Source organism: Lissotriton vulgaris, chromosome 2_1 (assembly GCF_964263255.1).
Source record: "Lissotriton vulgaris chromosome 2_1, aLisVul1.2, whole genome shotgun sequence".
Taxonomy (NCBI): domain Eukaryota; kingdom Metazoa; phylum Chordata; class Amphibia; order Caudata; family Salamandridae; genus Lissotriton; species Lissotriton vulgaris.
In genome coordinates this window covers 843,228,341-843,250,651 of record NC_141687.1, presented here as the reverse complement: position 1 = coordinate 843,250,651, position 22,311 = coordinate 843,228,341, and the positions used below count along the sequence as shown (strand labels likewise).

Sequence of the window (22,311 nt, the reverse complement as noted above, 5' to 3'; positions counted from 1 at the left end):
CAGGACTGTCCTGTCTTGCTGGAAGGGCTGGAAGCCATTGGATCAGACACGCTGAAATTAATTAGGAAGTGGTCTGACCAGTGCAGGGGCAAAGCTGGATGACAGTGTGACAGGGGAATGCTGGAAAAGATTGGGTCCAAGAGGTGACCTCCTTTGTGTGTTGCTCCCGAGTTCCACAAAGTAAGGTTCATGGCAGCAAGGTCGTGAATTAAATTTCTGCCAGGTTTGTTCAGTGGGTCGTCGAAGTGTATATTCAGGTCACCTATGATGGATAAATTGCTATAGTTTACCCGGACCGATGCGGTCCAATCCACAAGTTGGGTGGCCCAGGGTTGAATAGGGCCAGGTGGTCGGTAAATCAGGAGCCCTGTGAAGGTGAAATTCGGGTGGAGATGAAGTTTAAAAAGGGCCATCTCGCAGGCGTTTAAGGAAACCGGTTCCAGAGTACATTGCAACGATTTTTTTAAAATGACTGCTATACCACCCCCTATTCCAGTGGTTCGGTCTTTTCTGGCAATGGCATAGTTTAACGGTAGGGCTTCAGCGATGTCTGGGCCTGAACTGTCATGTAGCCGCGTCTCAGTGAGGAAAAGGGCATCCAGTGAGTTGTCGGACAGAAGGTCATAGATGTATCAAGGTATTCATTGATCTTGTATTTACCCATTCCAATAGGGTCATAATTTCTATACATGCTTTACTGCCTGCTCTGAGCCTCTGTTGTGCATTCCAGTGCAATGACAGTAGCTTTATTCTACATCCCTAGATTATTGACTACCATAAGCTAGTAATTTAGGCCTGGGCAGAGTTGTACTCCGTGAACTCCGCAATGTGACAGAATACTCTGTCACGCTCCGCTGAGTTCTGCCAGCATCAGAGTATGTTAAGTTGCGCTGCTCACACTGATTTTAAGCCCCAGGAGTTTGTCCCACGCTGTAAAATCAGCATGATCAGCACTTTGCATGACTCTGCAGGACGCCAGAGGTCGGTGCTGCTTTTTGAAGTGGCAGCTTCCTCAACACAAGTGGCAGATTTCTCAATGCAAGCGGTCGCGATCTGCAGTGACTGCTTGCGAGGAGAAATCTCACCGAGAGAAGGTCAGGCACGCAATTTTTCTCTTGTGAGCGCTTGCCAACCTACCATTGGTGAGCAGGGCAAGAGAAAAAACTCTGCTACACATCACTTCGTGGAGCTTTGTTGAAGTGGGCAAAACTCTGCAAACTCCCACGGCGGAGCAGAATTCTTTGCCCACCTCTAGCTAGTAAAGCTGCATGGTTTATTATATTTTACAACGTCGTGTGCCCTGTAGACGTATTAAAGAGTTTAGTATTTGCTAGGGTACCCACATAGTAACAGACAGTAGTCGTTTTAGTACATGATGCCTTGCTGGCAGTCTTGGTACATTATTCAATTCTATAACATCATTGTGATGCCCAGCCATTATAGTTTTGACATTATGGTGTCTATTCCTGGCATATAGTGGGCATTCATTGCACACTGGTTCCCAATTCACAGTGAAGCCCTTAATAGGGCCTTGACCAATCCAGAACAATTTGTTACAGTCGATAGCCTGGTGAGTGCTGTCCATGAGCCCCAGCATCATGTATTCTGTGGAGCATCAACGCAGGGCCTTGTCCTGTTGCATTGAGCAATGTGAGCATCGTTTGAGATTCCCTCCCTCCTGCAGCGACTACTCCAAGAACTTCCTAGGATTACAAATCTGAAGACCTCAGAGCCTACTTCAGTCTTCAACCGCAACTGCTACCACTCAGAGTAGTTTTTCTTCATCGCCAGTTTTCTTTGGCAAGCAGGGTGGCTCAGTGAGTTGAACGTTTCTTGCTAAGATGTGGTGGTCTACAGGTCAGAGTTAAAATATGTGGCCGACTCTGCAGTGGGTAAGTTGAATACCATTTAAATCAGACAATAAGACTCCCTGATCTTTACAGCATTTACCAACATCAGCAGGGTGGTGTGAATAGCTGCATAAAAGTGAACTAATTAATAGCATGAGAAGCCTCTGTTTAGCCATTTGGGTTGGATATGATAATCATCACATTCGAAAAAATCCTGCAACAGGATATTTAGAACTTGTTTTAGGTGTAAACATTTTCACTGATCCTAAGTAAGGGTTGACCTGTAATTGAAGCATATCACACCAAAATCTGCTGGATGTTTCTTACTCTTTAAATTCTGGCAGGTTTGACCTGACAAAATATAATGAGGGGTGTGGACTTTATTACACGTGGTAATAAGAAAGTGCAGCTTATTCATTGCACATCAGCAACCTATCCGTATCTCACATGTAGGTCCATCCCTCCCACCCACACGTAGATCTATGTTAATGCACAGTAAACTCCAATCCTACATATGCATTTGGTGCCCTGGGACAAACACTATAATGAGCAGCACACATTTATAAGGGTTCATTCAGCAGTGAGCGCATTTAATCTCAGGGGGCTCCACCATCTAACCCTGGCAAAGAGGTCTCCTATGCACCAGCCAGAGGATCCCAGATGTCTCTTGGCCTAGATGAAGGAGGTAGAAGTCCAGAATAGAGTTCAAGTTCTTCATTGCAATATACAAGGTGGTCAATCAACTGCTTCTATTTAAAATGTCCACAACACATGGAGAAAACTCCAAGCACATTGGGGACATGTTCTTGCTCTTCAGAAGCGAACCTTCACTTGTTACTATGAAAAAGCTAAAAAGAAGGCATCCCCTTCTACATTCACCTCTGCGGTGGATGCACTTTCGGCACAGAAAGTCTGTTAGGCAGGCGGGATCTCCTGATAAGACGTCTAGTCCTCCATTGGGGGTGACATTGAGGACCACCACCAAACAAGCGGGCTAAGTGGCGCCTGCCAGGTTGCAAATGTGCGCTTTCAATGTGCTTGTTGGCTGGGGATTCTGTGGTTCAAGGGTAACGGGGATGTTGGTGTGTAACATGGAAGGGAGTTGACTTGCAATCACAGACGAAGATGCTTAACTGCACATTTATTGGTTCGAGCCACATAAACCCCTGTAGACCAGCTGAAAATTTTTATATTTTGATTCATTGAAATAATATTTACATGGGCATCGATTCACCAAAATGCCAGGGGTATGAGAAGTGGCATCACATACCATTTGACCTTAATGACAACACAGTAAATTACATCAAATGACCATTGATCCGGATCTTTTACCAAGAAGGCATGTCACTTGACCCTAACATCACAACAATTGACATTGCATAATTTGAATAGCAGCATAGAACAGAACAAGTGTCTATTTCAGGTACCACCACTGACTTTATCTTAGAAAGTTCTGGGGCATAATACTTGTCTCGAATTGTAGTGAGTGAGCAAAGCAGGTAAGCCAGTCCTCTTAAAGGGGGTTTCTCCCCACGAACAAAATTTGAAGAAAATAGGACGAAGCTATGTTTTTTAAGGCAAAAGGCTCACATAAATTTGCTTAAATGCCATAGGCGCTGAGGGGCACTCATTAAATATTCAAATCCTTTTAAGGTGCGCCAAGCCAATGAAACCTGATGTTCCCTAGAATTTGATCCCATTTTTTTCAAAATGTTTTATTGGTGCTCCAATATTCCAAATATTATCTCCATTGTGCTAGGGCCAGCATTTTGTCATGGTTGCTATCATATTCCATGAGTGCCCCTTTACTTCAAAACTTGCCTAAAAAATGTCAGTGCTAGAATTTTGCACTTTGTGCAATAAGTGACCCTTATCTAAAAAATTAACTAAGTATGTCAGATCCAGCATTTTGCCAGGTTGTCCACCGTTATGCCAAGGATTACCTCAATTGTGCTAATACCAGCATTTTGCCACTGATGTACACATGTCAAGAGCTTCCTCAAGTATGCCAGTATTTTTCCATGGGTGCCCTCTAAGCCATGAACCTACCTCTAGTATGCTACTATCAATATTTTACTATTGGTGTCTTTAATGCTAAGAATTAAGAATGACCCCCAGTGAGCCACTGCCAGTATTTTCTCTCATGTGTCTTTCATGATAAGGACTGCTGCAAGTATGCCAGCACCAATATTTTTGCCCTTTCTTTGTCTATAAGATAATAATTACCATCAGCATGCCACGGCCAATGGTAAACTCGTAAGCATCACATTGTATTCTCCCTCACAGTTACACTCACACATTCACTCTCTTTCACACTCTGTTACAATCCTTTATACTCTTTTGTATTCATTCTCACTTTCTCACTCCCATGAAATCACTCTTAATCTCACTCATTCCCACTCAATCTTACTTACTGACACTCAGGCAATGTTTACTAATGTTTATGTATCAACGGGAGAGGTAGGGCTCGAGTCAACACTCCTGTGCCCCCTAAGGTTATATTGAAAACAACAAAGGAGTGCTTAAGTGTAACTAAAAAAACCCATATACCCAAGAACAAAAGAAAAAGTAATAACAGTGACAGTTTATTCCTGGACCCCAACCTTGGTCAGGTAGTTCTGTGTGTTTCGCATGTCTGTTCCTAAAAGTCAGGAGGCGTCCACCCTGTGGCCAGGGATGACTATGTCCAACAAGGCAAGGCAAGCAGCCTTTTGTTTAGAAGGACCTTCACTCACCACTAGTTGGTGACATGCTTCATCATCGGGTCCCCACTGGGGTGACCGAATGCCGCCCCAGCGTGCTACAACGCCTGAGTTACAGCGGAGCAGGTTTGGTGGTGAGTGTACTAGTGATTCAACTCAAATGTGTGTGCAAAATAAGTGAGTGCAAAATTAAAAAATACAGGGTTACTAATGGTTTGCACTGGGTTTGCATTACTTTTGCAATACAAATCTAGTGCAAAGTATTAGGGTGGGTGTAATAATCAACGCAAATCATTATTTGCAATAGATAGTATCCAAAGTAATGCAAAGTTGAGCTATGCTCTGCTTTGCTTAATTTGTGTGTCAAGGGGGCATTCCATGGGGGTGCATGGGTGTTTACCTGTAACTACCAATGGATTTTTGATGCAAATTCCTATCTACAAACATCACCAAACATGAATTTGTGCCAAAATCTCACGGCTCTTGGAACGGAGGCATAATGAGAAGAAATGTTTTAATTTCTTTTTATTTTTTTCCAACTTTGTATGTGTGCTATATTGTAAAGCACAAATACAAGGTGGAAAACCCCTTAAAGCATAGCTTTTTACTGGAAGGGACTCCTCCCAGTACAAAACCTATGCTTCTGAGAATACATACCTCCTTGCACTGTGGCACAAAGTGTGTGCATTGTGAAATGACTGCCAAAAGCGTGCCAGCGCATAAGTAGAGAACCCATTTCCATTTCTTTGTCAGGGCCGGCTCTAGGGCGGTGCGATCGGTGCCACTGCACCGGGCGCTGATTTGGGGTGGGGGCGCCATGTGTATTGTTTTAAAAGCTCCTGATTCGATGTTACTTGTCACAGCAATTTTCAAGCATCAATAAACATGTCAGGTTAACTCCGGTGATTAATGGTCTCCCTCTAGAGCAGAGGTCTTCAAACTTTTGGATGCCGAGACCCCCTGTCAACATTTTGAGGCGTTGGGACCCCCTCCTGACAAAAATTTCTAAACTTGTAGGCAGGGCTACTAGAACTATGAGGCAGGTGAGCACCAAATTACGCGACAGGTTTGACTAAATTGTGTGGGAAGAAAATGTAAGTGATGTTATGTGATGCTGTGTATTTTGGGATAGCATTGCTTCATTATTTTGACATTTTTTACACACAGTAACACTGAGGAAAGATTTCACCCCATCAGTACCTGTTTATAACCAAAATACAGCAATTAACATCAGAAAGATTTATAGTCAACCTTTGAGAAGGGCCTTCCACTCCGCAGGAATATGTGCTGCCACATTAGAAGCTCACCTGGCCCTGGCCAGGAGAAGCCGGGGTCCCTTAAAAACCTGGCGGTTTTGTGCAGAGTTGAGCAGTTTACCCATGCAGCTTTTCTCTCACTCCCTCCCTTCCATCCCTCTCTCCTCTCCTAACCCCGAATCCCTCTCTCAGTTTGCAAGCCATTTTCTTTCACGTCTTTTTACAACTTCTGAACTCTCCCCATTCAACCTCTCACTTCACCTTTTGCCATTCTCTCTTTTCACTGCCCTCATCTCTAACAGTCTCTCGTATTTATCTCATGGCCTCTCTGGTCCCATCACCTCCCGTGCTCCTCAGCACTTCTCATTCACCTAGTCTCTTCATTCAAATTTTTGTCTATTTGTATCTTGCACCTCTCCAGTCCCCCCCATTCAACTTTCACATCTCCCCTTTGTTCTAGCAGAAGCCCTCACCTTTGGCTCACACTCACTTCTTGTGTGTCCACACTTCTCTTCGGCAATTCACATTTCTCCTCATCCCTGACCTCCTCAATCGAATTCTCTCACTCCCTTGCTGTCCTCTCTCATCCTCTCATCTCTCCTCACCAAGTATATGGGTCAGACCCGTATGCTCCTCTCGGCCTGTGCCACTCTGCTTATTGTTCCCTAATTCAAGAACGCATGACTTGTCTGTCTCGCTGTTTTGTTGCAGGCCACGCAGTTATGGAACTTACACCCTCCTTTGCTTCGCTCCACCAAGAATATATTATCCTTTAGGAAGATATAAAAACCTTTCTCTATGCTCTGTAGGTTACCCCATTTGTCTGGTTCTCCTTCTGTGTGTTTCTCATTTGCCTACAGGCAGCAGATAGTTATTAGCCCCAGGACATCTTTTGGTAACAGTAGCGCACTACAAATGTAAATAATAATATAGCCAGAAGCAGGAGAGTCACTAGACCAGAAATTCGGAGAGGACTAACACTCCCAGCCAGGGCTGGTCCTAACACTGGTCGCACATGGTGCAACAGTCTTTTTTGGTGCCCCACCCCCGTTTCCTCCTTCTCCATGAATTCCTTCAGGTATACACCCGTTACAACGCATCTTTTACTCCGCACTACCATTACAACGCGACTTTTACTCCGCATACCATTACAACGCATTGCGCTGGGGGGCGCTCTAGGATAGGGAATAAGTATAATTTACTATCCAACACCTTCCCTAGGGTCCACGGGGACTGGAGTTAGAATAGTAAATTATACTTACCACTATCCAGCACCCCAAAGCGCTATGCGTTGTAATGGTATGCGTTGTAAATACCGCGTTGTAACGGTATGCGGAGTAAAAGTATGCGGAGTAACATGGTACATCCATTCCTTCACTGCCACTCACCAACAATGCACCTCATCTCTCTATAGCACCTTTCTGACAAACATTTCATTTTTTTATAGCGCTACTCATAGTTTACTCGAACTCAGTTCTGTGATCTGCATAGTACATGTTCTTTGTAGCAGGCAGATTAACCCTCTGCACACTGTGTGGGTGATAAGAGTGCCCATGTGAGTGCACGGTGAGCGATGCAGCAGTGCGAGAGTAGGGTAAGAGGAGTGTGCAGGGTGAGTGAGGTGGCGTATGAATTTATGAATTTGGGTGCAAATGCAAGGTCAGAATGGGACGAATGAATGTATGATTACTGATGGGCTTGTTTGAGTAAGTTGCATATTGTGCAGTGAGGGGGACAGGTGAGCTAAGTGTCACATGAGTGCAGGATGAGTAGTGTACTCGTGTGACTGCAGGGTGAGGTATAGGGTGAACAGCGCAAGTGCATTGTGAGTGCAGAGTGATCACTGTGAGTGCAGGGTGAGTGGGTGAATTGTGTGAGTGCAAGGTGATCAATGTGAGTGCAGGGTGAGCGTGAAAGTGAAGGGCGAGAATGAGGAGCGAGATGTCTGAATGCAGGGCGCATTCCAGACACTTGAAGTAACTCATCATGTTATTGACGGCGGCGTAGGGTTTATGATCTAAGTTAAACTATTGCGGCATTAATCGGGGATCGAGGGTGGAGGAAATAAATAATGTGCTTATCCTGCAACAAACTTACAGTCCTATGGTTAGGGTTGCCAGCAGATTATTTTGATGGCACAGTCACCTAAATCTGTATTTTCAGCATTTATCTGTGCATACTTTGAACAGCAAATATAAATAGAAAGCACTTTTAATTGTGTTCTAGGGCTGCCTCAATGATCCATGACTGATGAAGAGAAAAAAGACAGAAAAGTCACATAAGGAATGCATACATACTTTTGTGTTTAAAAGTCTATTTAGTGTCAAGAGGAGGTCTTTCCAGGCTCTTTAAACAAAACAGGCAGGCATTTTTCTTTTGGCAATCCTACTTTATGTTCCTTTTCATTAAATGCATTCTCACAGTACAACAGTAATTGTAAAATACAAATGTAAGGAACAGGCAGAGTAGTGGCCCAGGGGGTACTGGAACCAGGAAAAAACACTAAGCCTCTGTAACAAGTTTACAAAGACATGTAAATATGCAAATGGTCTTTAAAGACCTGTGAAAAACTCAGCCTGCAGGAGATGACTCCAGACACTGCCCAGGCCCCCAGCAGCTCGAGTTTCACTGCAGCAGCAGCCTGGCTGAGACACACGATGAGCGAGGAGGGGGGCTGAAGCCCTTGGGCCTGGGCAGAAGTGTGACCGTGAAGGCGGGAACCCCTTGGCATCACTCCATGGCCCCACTGGGGGTCACGCCCCACAGTTTGAAGACCCTGCCCCAGAGAGACCAGAGCTTTGTCTCATAGTGGAAGTTTTGACTTATCATAGCGCAGCGCAGAAGGTTAACATGCCTGCTGCAAAGAACTTGTTCAATTCAGACCACAGAAGTGCATATACTATTAATAGGTCAATGGGTTATGACTTTTGTCAGAAAGATCCTTTTGTTACTTGTAGTTTAACTTTTAAAATCCTATTGTAGAGCAGTGAGCTATTAACAGGCATCAAAGAGCTGCATGCAAACTGCAAGGAATATATTACAGATACATGTTTTTTTTGCCCAGTCTTTCCTTATCCTAAGATTGCAAAAAAGGGTTCATTTGGGTAGAAATCAAATCTTATTATTGAAGAAAACCCCTAACAATGCTGTTACATTTTAAATTCTGAGGGTCATATGTACAAGCCCCTATCGCCACAGGAACGTCACTTTTTGTGACATTCCCATGGTGATAGGGTCTTGCCTTATTTACAAGGCAGCGTTAAGCCACTTAATGTGGCTTAACGCTACCTTGTGAATAAGGCCCCCTTTCACGCAATAGCGTGAAAGGGGTCGGCAGTGGGTGTTGCGGTGGGAGTTCCACTGCAACACCCATTGCTTTTGATGCTGCCCCTTATTTACAAGGGCAGAGTAAATAGGAGGCAGCGCCAAAATTAAGACCAGGGAAATCCTGGCCTTGAGTTGGCGAAACGAGGAGAAATGCATTATTTCTCCTCGTTTTTTCTTTTTCCATGTGTGCTGCCTTGTGCAGCACCCATGGAAAAAGCCTGGATTGTTTATGTACAGGAAGGTCCCCCTTCCTGTACATAAACTATCTTTTTAAAAAAATGCTATTTGTGACTTCCATGTGTGCTGCATTAAGCAGCTCACATAGAAGTGACGAAAGGGCATTTAAAGATTCTTTATGTACAAGAAGAGGGACTTTTCTGGACATAAACAATCTTTTCCTTGCACACAGACAACCTTGCATTACGGGGCAAGGGTGCCTCGATTGGCGCTACACTGCTAAGTGTAGTGCCAGAGTAGGGGGTAAATGCAAGGCTGCACCATATTGTTGTAAATATGGTGCAGCTTAGCGTTTCTGAAGTGGCGTAGTGAGGCATTAAGCCATGACGTCTAATGCCTCACTCCACCACTTCCTTGAACATATGCTTCTGAATTTGTGCTTTTCCAGACCAAGGACTCTTAAACTATTTTACCTACCCGTATGGATGTAGTGACTCATACACCTTGTAGGCCTCTGTCTTATGTAACATTTCCTATACACTGATTTACACACGTATGATTGTCTCTGTGCAATGTAGGTGTGATATACGGTGCTCTTACGCCTTAAACTAGTGTGAGCAGTGCTATAAAGCTCAATGAATCTAAGAGACAGTGGTTATGGAAACTTGGGGGGGGGGGGGTACTGTCAAATGACGGTAGTGTGGGGATCCATAGCGAGAGGTGGTCATTGGGGGGGCGCCAGCAAACAATGTCGCACAGGGCACCACCAGTGGTAAAGCCAGCCCTGTTCTTTGTATATATGGCACAGTTTACTCTCTCCTTGATGCAGTGCAGCACTTTGATGCAGTGTTGCCTTACATCAAAGAATAGTAAATCCTGGCATCAATCTTACTTACTACCTATCACTCACTTTCACTTACATACACATACTTACACATGCAGACACACTGGCTCACACTTACACACACTTTATTTCACTTACTCTCTCACATGCAAGCACGCACACAACATACATTTAACACCATTATTACTTACCACCGCTACAATCAAAGTGTGGTCCATTATGCATTACACTAGTAGTGAATAATAGAACATTATTCACTAGTAGTCTAGTGAAAAACGGGCAGAAAATAAATAATGTAAAGCCACCCTATGTTCTTGGCACTGATTTTGCCACCACTGATGTCACAAAGGCAGTGTTAAGGGTCACAAGGGACAAAATAGGGGTCGCAGCTGCGACCCATTGCAAATCTTAAATGACCTCCATGAATGTTTGGTTCATATAAATTAAGGTATTTCTTGGTCACTTAGCAATCACTCAATTCTGCCCTTCGAGGTTCATGTGGCCCAGCAAATTAAGCACAGAAATTGAGCTTTGGCTAACTCACTATCTATTTAATAATCTTTTACACCTCAACATTTCAGCACGTGAAACAGCTGTGAATTGTGTATATTATTTTTTACATCATTTTTATTTCTAGACAGCTTAAAGTCCTGAACCTGGACCAGTGCTTAATTTGTTAAAAAAAGAAAAATAAAATAAGTATTGGGCCCTCGTAAGGATGCCACCGCAGTTTGCACCACACATTTCCACTGTACTTACACAACTACTAACCATCACACTGCTACAAGTGTGACAATTCAAGCTGTTTGAGAGGAGCAAACGCTTTAAGAATGGCTTGGGTGGCAGGTATTAGTTGTTTATAAATGTATATTGATTTAACAAACAACAAATCCTAAAATTGCACAAACAGTGCCACCATGTGGCAGCTGCCATAAGTGTAGCTTCTGGCAATTAAGTGCTGGTGCGGGAAATTAAGTGCTGGTGCCAGCAATTACGTGCCGGTACAAGCAGAGGGAAACCACCTGCACAAATTAAGCACTGGCCTCCACAAGCTGATGAATGATGAGCCCATTGCACATTCCAACCTTCTGCGTGTGATTCGTCTCTGTAAGTGAATAGCTGAGTTCAGGTGCTCTGAAAGCTCAAATATCAAATATCGCACATTAACAGGAAGATTAAAACCCTAAAAGGGGTGGGTGCTGGTGGTGGGGGGGGGGGGGGGGACTTCAGCACCATACTCAGAGAACATGAGCAGGGATGCCTGCTTGGGTTGGATTGTTTTCTCAAATGTAAGTGCATGTATAATATGAATGTCGGACAGGGTGCCATTTTGTGCTCACTCTGCATTCTTTTTTCTTTTCAAGAGACACATTTCTACATAGGTGTTTTGTTTCTGAAATAAAAGAAATCATAATCTCTGTAACATACAGAGAGTGTTATCCCAATGCTCGGTGGTCATTACACGCCATTGCAGAGCCATGTAGAGAAACATACATATGAAGGACTGTTCAAAACAGAGCAGATGTTACAGTACTTATGAAGTGGTATCCCTGATAAAGACTGGCTACTACCCTTGGCTGACCCCCGGCAGCCAATCAGCAGTTCATCTGCCTCCAGGGAGGCTAGAGAACCGCCAGCTTGGTGGTGTGGAAGAACAGTGGATTTATAGTCGTTCTCTCACCCTGCCAAACTCTAAATGACCCCCACCCCCAAGTCTTTCCTCCTACTTCAACCCCCACTGGTGTCTTTGGACTCCGCACACCAGGTTTAGGAGTGTGGGGCCACATTCACAACGTCATTTTGAGATTCCAAATTCTGTAATTCACAAAATGTATGTATTAAAGCCATTTTGTGACTGGGAAAGTGTTTCCGACTTGCAAAATGGATTTAGCAATCCATAGAGAATAACAGCTAAGTAGGGGTGTGAAGGGGCCCTACCCTTCTAATTGCAATTTAGTATGGTATGTATTAATAGTTTGAACTTGCAACAGTGGGTGCAAATTATTCATCAGTTACCAACAACTCAAAGAGGGTAGTAACTCATTTGAAAAGAGAAAATAGGACCATTGCCTACTCTCCTTAATGTTTTTCACAAGCAAGAAGCTTTTTAAAAAATAAATAAATAAATAAATAAAAAAAGCAGCTGCAGTCTATTTAAGGAACATTAAAGGAAAACGTTAGGAATGCAAACATAAGGATGGTAGTTTGTGTTTCCTGCAGACCACCATCCCTCCGTTCGTATCCATTTACAAGGAGCAATCTGCCTAGTTAATATTAATTATGCAGATCATTTTGCGACCCTCTGCACCTGGACCCGCAGTGCGACCTATTTGTACATAGGATGCATCACAAAGGTTGGTTGCAAAAAGTCTGTGTGCAACTTGTGACTGCATTTTGCTGCCAATCTTTTGGTACTTGTGGCCATCAGTCTTCAGATCCAATATATTAGCATCTATAGATCACGTCGCCTCTCACAGGGCATGACTGGCCCCGATTCCTGGTTTTGAAATGATCTTTTGCGTTATGGTGAGTGGTGGATCGCTGTTGGACTTCATTCTTTTCCCTTTGCATTTTCCTAGAATCCAATTACGGTGGCAAGATTCCAATCGTGTGCTTTGCTCAAGGAGGCGGGAAAGAGACGCTCAAGGTCAGTAAGATGCACCTCCCACTTGTAAGTTAATCACTCATGCTTTGAGTAGGCTTTTAAACACCCAAAACTGCACATCGAACACAAACAGGGACACTTTGGGGGGATTAAAGGTTTCAAGGAACAAAGAATCATTCACAAGACAATGATTAGGGAGCTAGGTGCTGCCCTCTGACCCCACCCCTACTGTGAGCAAGTTCTATGTGGGAAGGAACGTCCACCTGCATTCTCATGTTGTATGTACCAGGGAAGAAGCTTAAGTGGCACAAGGCCAGGGCCGGACTGGTTATAGCGGGCACCGGGCAATCCCCGGTGCGCCGCACAGGTGGGGGCCGGTTTTAGACCCCTGGGGGCCGTTTTTGTTACAGGGCTGTTTTTGCAGCCAAGCTGCAAAATCGGCCCTGTAACAAAATCGGCCGAAAACCGGTCCTGGCAAAGAGCTCTGCGGCACCTCCAACCCCACCGAGTGGGGAGGGGGGGCCGGCCGAGCACTTTGCCAGGGTCGTTTTTGGTTCTCAGTCCGGCCCTGCACAAGACCCAGAGCTAGCCCTGAGGCCAAAGACCGCCCCCCCCCCCTATATTGTTCTGCCCATTCTACAGTGGTGACTGGTACTAAATGAGGGTGGTGTGGTGGTGGTGGGGTAGTCTGTGTGCTTCTTGACTCCGGACCGAAAGAGAATCGGACGAGAGTCCAAAGGTATGGCCACTGACTCTCGTCCGCTCCTCTTTCAGTCCGGTGTCAGGAAGCACGCAGGCTCCCCTAAGCCGGTATACACCCGTTACAACGCATCTTTTACTCCGCACTACCATTACAACGCGACTTTTACTCCGCATACCATTACAACGCATTGCGCTGGGGGGCGCTCCAGGATAGGGAATAAGTATAATTTACTATCCAACACCTTCCCTAGGGTCCACGGGGACTGGAGTTAGAATAGTAAATTATACTTACCACTATCCAGCACCTCAAAGCGCTATGCGTTGTAGTGGTATGCGTTGTAAAAGTCGCGTTGTAACGGTATGCGGAGTAAAAGTATGCGGAGTAACGTCATACATCCCCCTAAGCCAATCACAATGCAGTTGTCACAATGATAGGAGCGTAGTGATTGGTCTGAGCGCCAGTGGGAGCCTGTCCTTGCTCTCCACCGGGCTGTAATGCACTGCTTCATATTTCCTCCTCCTCCTGCTAGCTGTGACGACAGCCAAGCCCCACCCCAAATCCTGCAGCAGCACAGAAAAATAAAATGATAACAACATTGTTATCATTTTATTTTTCCATCTTTGCACTGCTGATAAGCAGTGGGGCGACGCTCCTCGGTCTTAGAGGACGCGCTGCCACTGCCCAGTGAGCATTTAGGGGTCCTATTTGCCTGACGTGCCCTTGAGCCGCACGGAACACCACTTTGCTGTATATTTTGTGTTAGTGCAAGAGAATGCAGAAGTATTTGTTGCTTCATCTTTGTAAGGCATGCTTCCTCTGCTCTTGCCATCGCAGCAGTTGTTCTGTTTGCATTAGTGGAGCTTGTACTGCTGCTCTTCATGCTGCATCTGTTTTGTGGTCACAAAAGACACTTGCTCTTCTGCTTTCGAAGCTGTATTTGGTTCGTGTGTGAGGGATACTTGGACTGCTCCTGCTTGTGCTGTATCCCATCTGTTTTGCACTGCTGCATCTTGTGATGAGTTGTATTTGTGAATCTCATCCATATTCTGTCTGTGCTGTGTGTGTGCTCTGCATGAAGGAGAGGCTTGAACAGTTGCTGCATGTTCTTTACGTACGTACAAAGAAGAGTGACGTAATGAATCCTGCCAGCAGGAACGCAAGAAATTGATAAAGGTGCAAACACGAGGGGAGTTGGGTGCAACCTGGAACGAGTGAGGAAGCCCACCAACATGCGCAAAGACTAATTGAGAATATTGTCCTTAGTACTGTTCTGCCTATGGTGATCCAGAAGAGGAACCTGGTCACCATCTTTCTTTGGTCTGATCTCTATTCCCTACACAGGGAACTTCCTCCATCTTAGAATGATTAGAGTGCCTATGCTTCTGTTCATGACTTCTGGGAGAAGCTGGCCTGGTATATGATGTCCACTTATGTAAGTGGGCACCTTTCAACAGTCCAGACAATCTTTATGGTGATTTAAGTGGTCCTAGACAACCTTAGAAAGCTCTCTAAGTGGTATCTGTGGAGAACAGCCTTCAGGCTTAGTCCAGAAGGAGTGTAAAGCAGCTTGTTTTACAAGAATGCAATCTTGTAGTATAGATTAAGTGAAAAAATATGTATTTATTATGTAATACTCCATAGTATGTTCCAATATCTTCAACACAGAGATAAACACAATGCACACAATACTTTAGCAAAGAAACACAGTAAATAGCACAAAATACTCATTGGACTCCTGGGGGGACCAAACCATATACTACGAAAGTGGTATAAGAACCACGACTTGGATCAAGACGGAGTCGTGAGGATATAGAACTGCTGGGACCCCACGGACCTACCTAAGGTGAGTGGATAGGGACCCCACCGAGAGCGCATGCAGTGTGGAAACACGACCTTGTGCTCTGTGCAACTCTATGTGCAAGTCGCTGTTGGATTTTTAAAGATTAAGGACCCTTCCTAGTGGACCCTGAAGAAACCCTGTGGAAGATAGAGGGTTGGAGAGCCACCCCACCCATGGATACCCTAGTACCCACATTACCTACACCAGGGAAGCCGGGTGCATATGTGTGAGGTGATTATGGAAATCGCCATCGAACCCAATGGAGGACTTCAGGAAAGTGCTGCTGTGGAAGAAGGGAGAAGTGTCTCTGAGGATGGATTATTGATGAGAGATACCTGCAAGCAGAGGGGACAGAGTCTTTGTCACTCAGGAGTGACCAGGAGACCTAGAAGATGAATGCCCTCCGATGTCAGGTGTTGCAAGATGGATGACGAGGACCTTGACTCTGCATCTGTGAGGATCAGGCGACGCTGAGGAGGACCAGGAGCCATGGACAAGCTGTTCCACAAAGGATGTTAAGTGCTGAGGGGTCGGTGTCCGGCGGGAGCACCAACAAGCCTTGGCAAATACAACCAGTGCAGGAATCATCAAAGAAGGAATCACGTCGGGACCAGCAAGGTCCAGGGGACTCACCAACAGCGGGGGAGTCAGGACAGGTCCCGAGCAATCAGGGGAGCCCAAAAGAAACAAGTGGACCCTCAAGTGGACCCACAATATGGTGTGGCTGAAAATTCTGGTCACTGGAGATGCTCGAGGTTGGGGCTACTTGGAGCCCAAAGATCATCTGGGAAAAAAGTCAACAAGCCTTTGCAACTGCAAGTTGACGCAGTGCACTGGGGTTCGGTTATTGCAACCCCCTCAAAGGATACTGGCCTCAAACTTGGTGAGGGGACAGGGCAAACCCCAGGAGCTGTGAAAAACCATCACCTGTGTTGCAGAACCTTTGGAGTCTGGAGGAGGTCAGATTCAGCAGACCGTTCAACTTAGCTGCGGTGCCTGAGGATGCAGGACTCCTTCACTCCAAGGGAGATTTCCTCTGGTGTCTTTGATGCTTCACAGGCCTTGGAAGATTCCTGTATGATGCAAAGGCACAAAAGATGCAGCAGCCTGGAAGGGAGACGAACTCAGGCCCAAACGATGTCCGGCAAAGGAGGAACTAGGGACCTACACCCAGGTAAGCCCTTAAGTACCCTACAGAAAGGGTTGGGAAGATTCAGGGTTCCCTCCCAGGGGAGGGCCTTGACAGGGGGGAGGTTACACCCATGTCCTTTGTCCAGTTTCACCCCAGAGCGAGAGCCAACAGCCCCAGAACTGGTTTGAACTGGACTATGCACGGGACACCAAGTGTGCACCTAATGCAGACCTTCTGGTGCTGACAAGCACACCCATCTGGTTCCAATACACTAAATCCTGTCTGGGAGGTGTCACACCTCCCTGTGACAAGATGCCTATTGTTCCACCTGCCTCTGCTCGAGCTTGGCTCAGCAGCAGGAGGGCAAAATTGTGTCTCTGGTCGGCAGCAACCATTTTGTGCTGTCCGGGTCTAGAAAATTGGTACCGGGAACATTGAGAGCCTAACGGAGGGTTCTTCCAGTGCTTGGAATCAGGCCCGGACTGGCCGTTGAGGGCACCGGGCAATTCCCCGGTGGGCCGCATGGTTGGGGGCCGGTTTTGGGCCCCTGGGGCCGTTTTTATTACAAGGCCGTTATGCTGCAAAAACAGCCCTGTAACAAAAACGGCCGAAAACCGGCCCTGTCACAGAGCGCGGTCGCACCTCTCCCCCCTCCCCTCTCCTCCCGGAGGGGGGCCGGCCGAGCACTTTGCCAGGGCCGGTTCTGGTTCCCAGTCCGGCCCTGCTTGGAATCATACCTCGGTGTGGCGGTATGATTCCAGCATATTTGTTACCAAACATTATAGGATTAGTTGCAGCCATTTTCGAGATTGTCATTGCGTAATTACTCTGTGCCCCTCTATATAGTATATGGCTGCTTCACTGACAACCCAGGAGAATGGACTCCATAGGCTGTAGCAGTGTCCTGCTCTTGCAGGGGCACCCTCTCCCTTAGAACCAAGCACCCTGCCCTCAAATTTGCAAAGGCCGGCTATAGGGGTGACTTATTGATTTTAAGTTCAGTGACCCTTAGATATAGGAAACCTATATCTTAAGTAAGTGGTGCAAGCACCAACTTACACAGGCTGCAATGTCAAGCCCTGTAGTTTCCTTTTGCATGGTCTCCCATGGGTGTCATAGTGCATGCTTCAGCCCATGGGAGACCTCGTGGTACCTATGCCCTGGGTACCTTAGTACCATATAGTAGGGTCTGATAATGTTACCCCAGTATCCAATCTGTGATTGTATCTACGTACTAACACAACATTTTAGGGACAAAGCGGATAGATTGGGGTCCTGATTAGCAGTATCCCAGTCAGACTAGTCAAAAACAGCTTATCACCAGGCAAAAAGTGGCGGTAACCGTGCAGAAGGATCCTACATTCCTACAACTTCCTAACCTCCATATCCTTGGCAGCACAAGGTGCTATGTCACCCTTTGGTTTCTCCATATCTATTAGATCTGCAGCTCGCTGAGACATGCTCTTGAGTAAATTCTGACAACTTCCTTCCTTGCTGTAACAATGCCAATGATTCCATAGTCAGTTTGCTAGCCAGTCACCTTAAGATCACCATTGGCAGCCATTCGTGCTGCATCTAATAAGCCCATGTCTGTGGACAAGGGTGTGGCCAATGGGAACTCCAAAAAATACCCCATGTCAGGATCTTATGACTCTAGATTTGAGGTGTGTAGGTATTAAAGGTAGTTTAAGAAAGCCTGACTAAGGTCAGCATTGTTTCAAGCCAGCCTGCATACAACCGAGATCAGCTCCCCTTCCATATGCTCTTTTTGTCCCTCTTCCACAGCCATGATGGATGCTGGGAATCATTTAACGAACATGCCATTTGTAACACACAGCACATAATATTGCTTTGAGTAACTAATACTGATTTAGCTTGGGGGCTGGCAGAGAAAGTGTGATTCGAGGGTCAATTGGAACACTAGTGGCTTTGAAAGGCAAAATGTAGACCTTAGCATTATTATGACACTATATTATCTGGAGCTGACTAACTGTGAATTGCAATTCAAAACACAATATCTATTAAATGTATGATGTAAACTAATTATGATGTGTTGATCAGTGTCTAGTTACATGAACAACTGCCCTTCCCTTAGAATAACACTTGGAAGGCGACTAGCAGTCAAATTCTCTTTAAGATGCTGGCTTATGGACCACGTACAACTGAAACACTACATTCGTGGAACATTTTTTAAACATCTCTAGAGCATTTGTTGGAGTTCCAGTTATTTTAATAAGTTCTACTATGTTTTTTATGGTGTTTAAATATGTATTAGAATGAGTGTAAATTATGTGAGCAAGTTTAAATATGGGCCCTTTTGCAGATTGGTGGGGGTTTACAGAGAAGCCTATATTATTAACTCATGCTGTCTCCGTGTCCACTAGAAAGAAAATCAATGCATCATTCGATTGTGAGCAATAGCAACTGGATGTGCATATACTTCTGCACACTTTGGGGCATATTTACATGGGGGTATCGCCACCAAAACGTCACTTTTAGCAACTTTCTGGTAGCGGTGTGCCCTTCTACATATTTACAAAGCGGCCTTAAGCCACATTTTGTGCCTTTGCTGCCTTTTACATGCATCTCTTAGCGTGAAAGGGGTGTGCAATGGGTGTTGCTGTGGGCTTTCCACCACAACACCCATTGTTTTTGACTTTGCCCCATATTTACATGGAGGTGTAAATCTGAGGCGGCTCCAAAAAACTAATGCCATGCAAGAGCAGGCGTTAGAATAGTTATAAGATGAGAAAACTTTTTATTGCTCTTCTTTTTTGCTTTTTATATGCGTGCAGCATTCTGCAGCGCATATAGAAAGAGCAAAAGGCCATTAATAATTGTTTTTGAGCAGGAAGGAGTCCCTTCCTACACCTAAGCAATCATGTAATGACGATTTGCGGCTTCTATGTGTGCTGCATTCCACAGCACATATAGAAGTAACAAATCACCAATAGTGATAGTTTATGTGCAGGAAGTAACACCTTCCTGCACATAAACAATGATTCCCTGTAACTCAGGCATGCTTGCACTATGGTTCAAGGGTGCCTGTGTTGACCACTCTAGAAAAGCCCATCTAGTGATAGAATTAGAATCTTTAACAGTTTGAAACAGGGGTTTATTCCAGCTCCATTCGTGATTGCTTTGTATCTTGATCACCCCCATTATCTATCACTAGTTGATGCCTTTCTGCCCAAGACTTTACAAACGCACTTGAACATGCTATTATACGGGGGCAACTTGGTTGCGATGGCGTACCCAGGCATTAGGCTTCAAAGCCAGTTTGATGCTTTACTGTTTTTTGTAAGGTTAACTTACTTAGCATGAAGACATTGAAGACTCAGGTAGTAGCATTTGGGAAACATTATCGGCCACATGCATCAAAGTTAGCATTTGCGATTTCTTAATTGCGAAAATTAAGGATTTGCAATTAAGAAATCGCAAATTGCTATGCATCAAAAAATTGCATTTTTATTTGCGATTTCTAAAAATTCCTTAATTGCGATTCACAATTTGCGAATCGCAATCAAGGAATCCCTTCCCATTGATTCCTATGGGCTAAGAGGCCCCTAGGAATGAATGGGAAGGCACTCACAAATTGCGATTGGCATTTTGCGAATCGCAATTTGTGAATGCATTTTCAAGGGTGCAGAGGGGGTCCAAAGGACCCCCCCGCACCCCTGAAATGTAACTTTAAGTGCAAGTTTCACACACACATGTCCCAAGGACATGTGTGTGTGTAACATGAAACTTTCAAAAATGCATTTTTGTGCATTTTTGAACGTTTTCGCAAATTAGCATGGTCAACTTCATGCTAATTTACCCCTTCCTATTTGCGAATTCGCAAATTAAAAATGTTCATGCATTGCATTTAAGAAATCTCAATTTGCGATTTCTTAAATGCAATCACAATTTTAGAAATCGCAACATGGTTGTGATTCCTAAAATTGCGAAAAGCGTGATGCATCCCAAATTTGAGAATTGCATTCGCAAACGGCCGAAAATTGTGATTCGCACCGTTTGCGAATGCAATTCTCAATGATGCATGTGGGCAAAAGTATCTTTTTGATGATGCATAGACTCCACCAGACTTGAGGCTGTTTTACGATATAAACATCTGGTGTGCTCATTCAGAGTAATTTAGACTGAAAGAGCCCTTTGGAATTGATATCTAAGAAGGTGACGGCAGCTCGGAACATCCTCCGGTGTTGTAATAACCTGTTTAGTGGTTATTTCATTAAGCAGCATCTACAAGCATATTTGCAAAAAGTGATTCCTATGCTAAATTACGGAATTCCACCTTTTAGTTTATGCTTCAAATATCTTTATTGATTTTGATTTTCAGAACCAAGAAAATATAGCGATGCCATAAGCAATATAGCTCATCATCTGTGATACAAATATGGGTAAACATAACATCCCAAATTTCAAATTTCAAATTTAAAACATTTATAAAGCGCAACGTGCACCATACGGTTTCTTGGCGCTAGTGGAGAGTTCGGCAACTGAGGCAAAATGAAACCTGTCGTGGAAAAGAGGGGAAATTACACGGAAAAGGCCTGTTTAAAGAGAAAAGTTTTTAGATCTTTACGAAAGGAAAGATAATGAGTGGCGGAGCGGAGGTGATCAGGGAGGGAGTTCCAGAACGTGGGGGCAAGGGTAGAGAAGTTAGTTCCACCCCACTTTTTCCGTTTGAAACGTGGGATTAGGAGGAGGGATTTGGAAGAAGAGCGAAGCTCTCTGGAAGGGACATACTCATTTATTAGCGAGGAAATGAAGGTGGGGGCAGTGCCCTGGCGGGCCTGGAAGACCATGCAGCCGGTCTTGAACAGGGAACGTTCCTTGACAGGCAGCCAGTGAAGCTCCCTGAGGAGAGGTGTAGAATGATGATAACGTGGGAGACCATAGACCAACCGGGCCGCCTGGTTCTGGACCATCTGGAGTCTCCGCAGGCTGTATGCTGGAATGCCGTGGTAAAGGGCATTGGCATAATCCAGCCGCGATATCACCAGTGCGGCCATGATCAACTTGAGTGCTTGTGGGGAAAAGAAACGGGAAACAGTGCGAATGGTTCGGAGAGTGAGGAAACAGGAAGAAACTACAGTACTGATTTGAGAATGAAGGGTGAGCTGGTTGTTCATTTTAACCCCCAGTGTTTTAACTGTGGTTGAGGGAATGGGGGAGGGACCAAGAGAAGAGGGCCAGAAGAGGGAGTTCCAGGGACTGGACGAACCACCGGTGAGAACCAACTCGGTTTTGTCCGGGTTCAATTTAAGGTGGTTGTGGTTCATCCAGTCCCTGATGAAGGTCATGGTAGACTGAAAATTGGAGACAGAAAGAGAAGAGGAGGACAGGTCAAAGATGAGCTGGAGGTCGTCAGCGTAATTAAACACGGTGACCTCCAGCTGCTGAAGCGCGAAAATAAGAGGAGAAATATAAAGATTGAATAATAAAGGAGAAAGAGAGGAACCCTGGGGAACACCACAAGTGACAGGAAGTGGAGTGGTCGTAAATTCTCCTAGCCGGACCGCCTGAGTGCGGTCCCTCAGGAAGGAGGAAAGCCAAATCAGGGCTGAACCCTCAATTCCAGCCGCCCTGACACGGGACAATAAGATGGTGTGGTCAACCGTGTCAAAGGCGGCGGAGAGATCGAGGAGTACCAGCGCCTGATAATTGTTATTGTCCATACCCTTCCTGAGGTTATCCAAGACCGAAACCACAACTGATTCGGTCGAGTGCCTAGGGCGAAAGCCAGCCTGGCGGGGGGCCAGTACCCCATTAGCCTCTACGTGGGCGCTGAAAACCGCGGTGGCATGGCGTTCCAGCACCTTGCCCAAATAGGGCAGCAGGGAAATGGGGCGGTAATTGGCTGAGATGG

At 45.3% G+C, this 22,311-nt stretch overlaps 1 protein-coding gene across 1 annotated transcript in view; it reads left to right on the top strand.

Annotated features, from left to right (window-relative positions):
• Positions 1-22,311, top strand: part of TRPM8 (transient receptor potential cation channel subfamily M member 8) — a 336,947-nt gene that overhangs the window by 137,193 nt on the left and 177,443 nt on the right. The window contains exon 7 of the mRNA XM_086958714.1: positions 12,736-12,803. Coding sequence (XP_086814840.1) covers positions 12,736-12,803 — 68 coding nt within the window. The remainder of the gene's footprint in view (positions 1-12,735; positions 12,804-22,311) is intronic.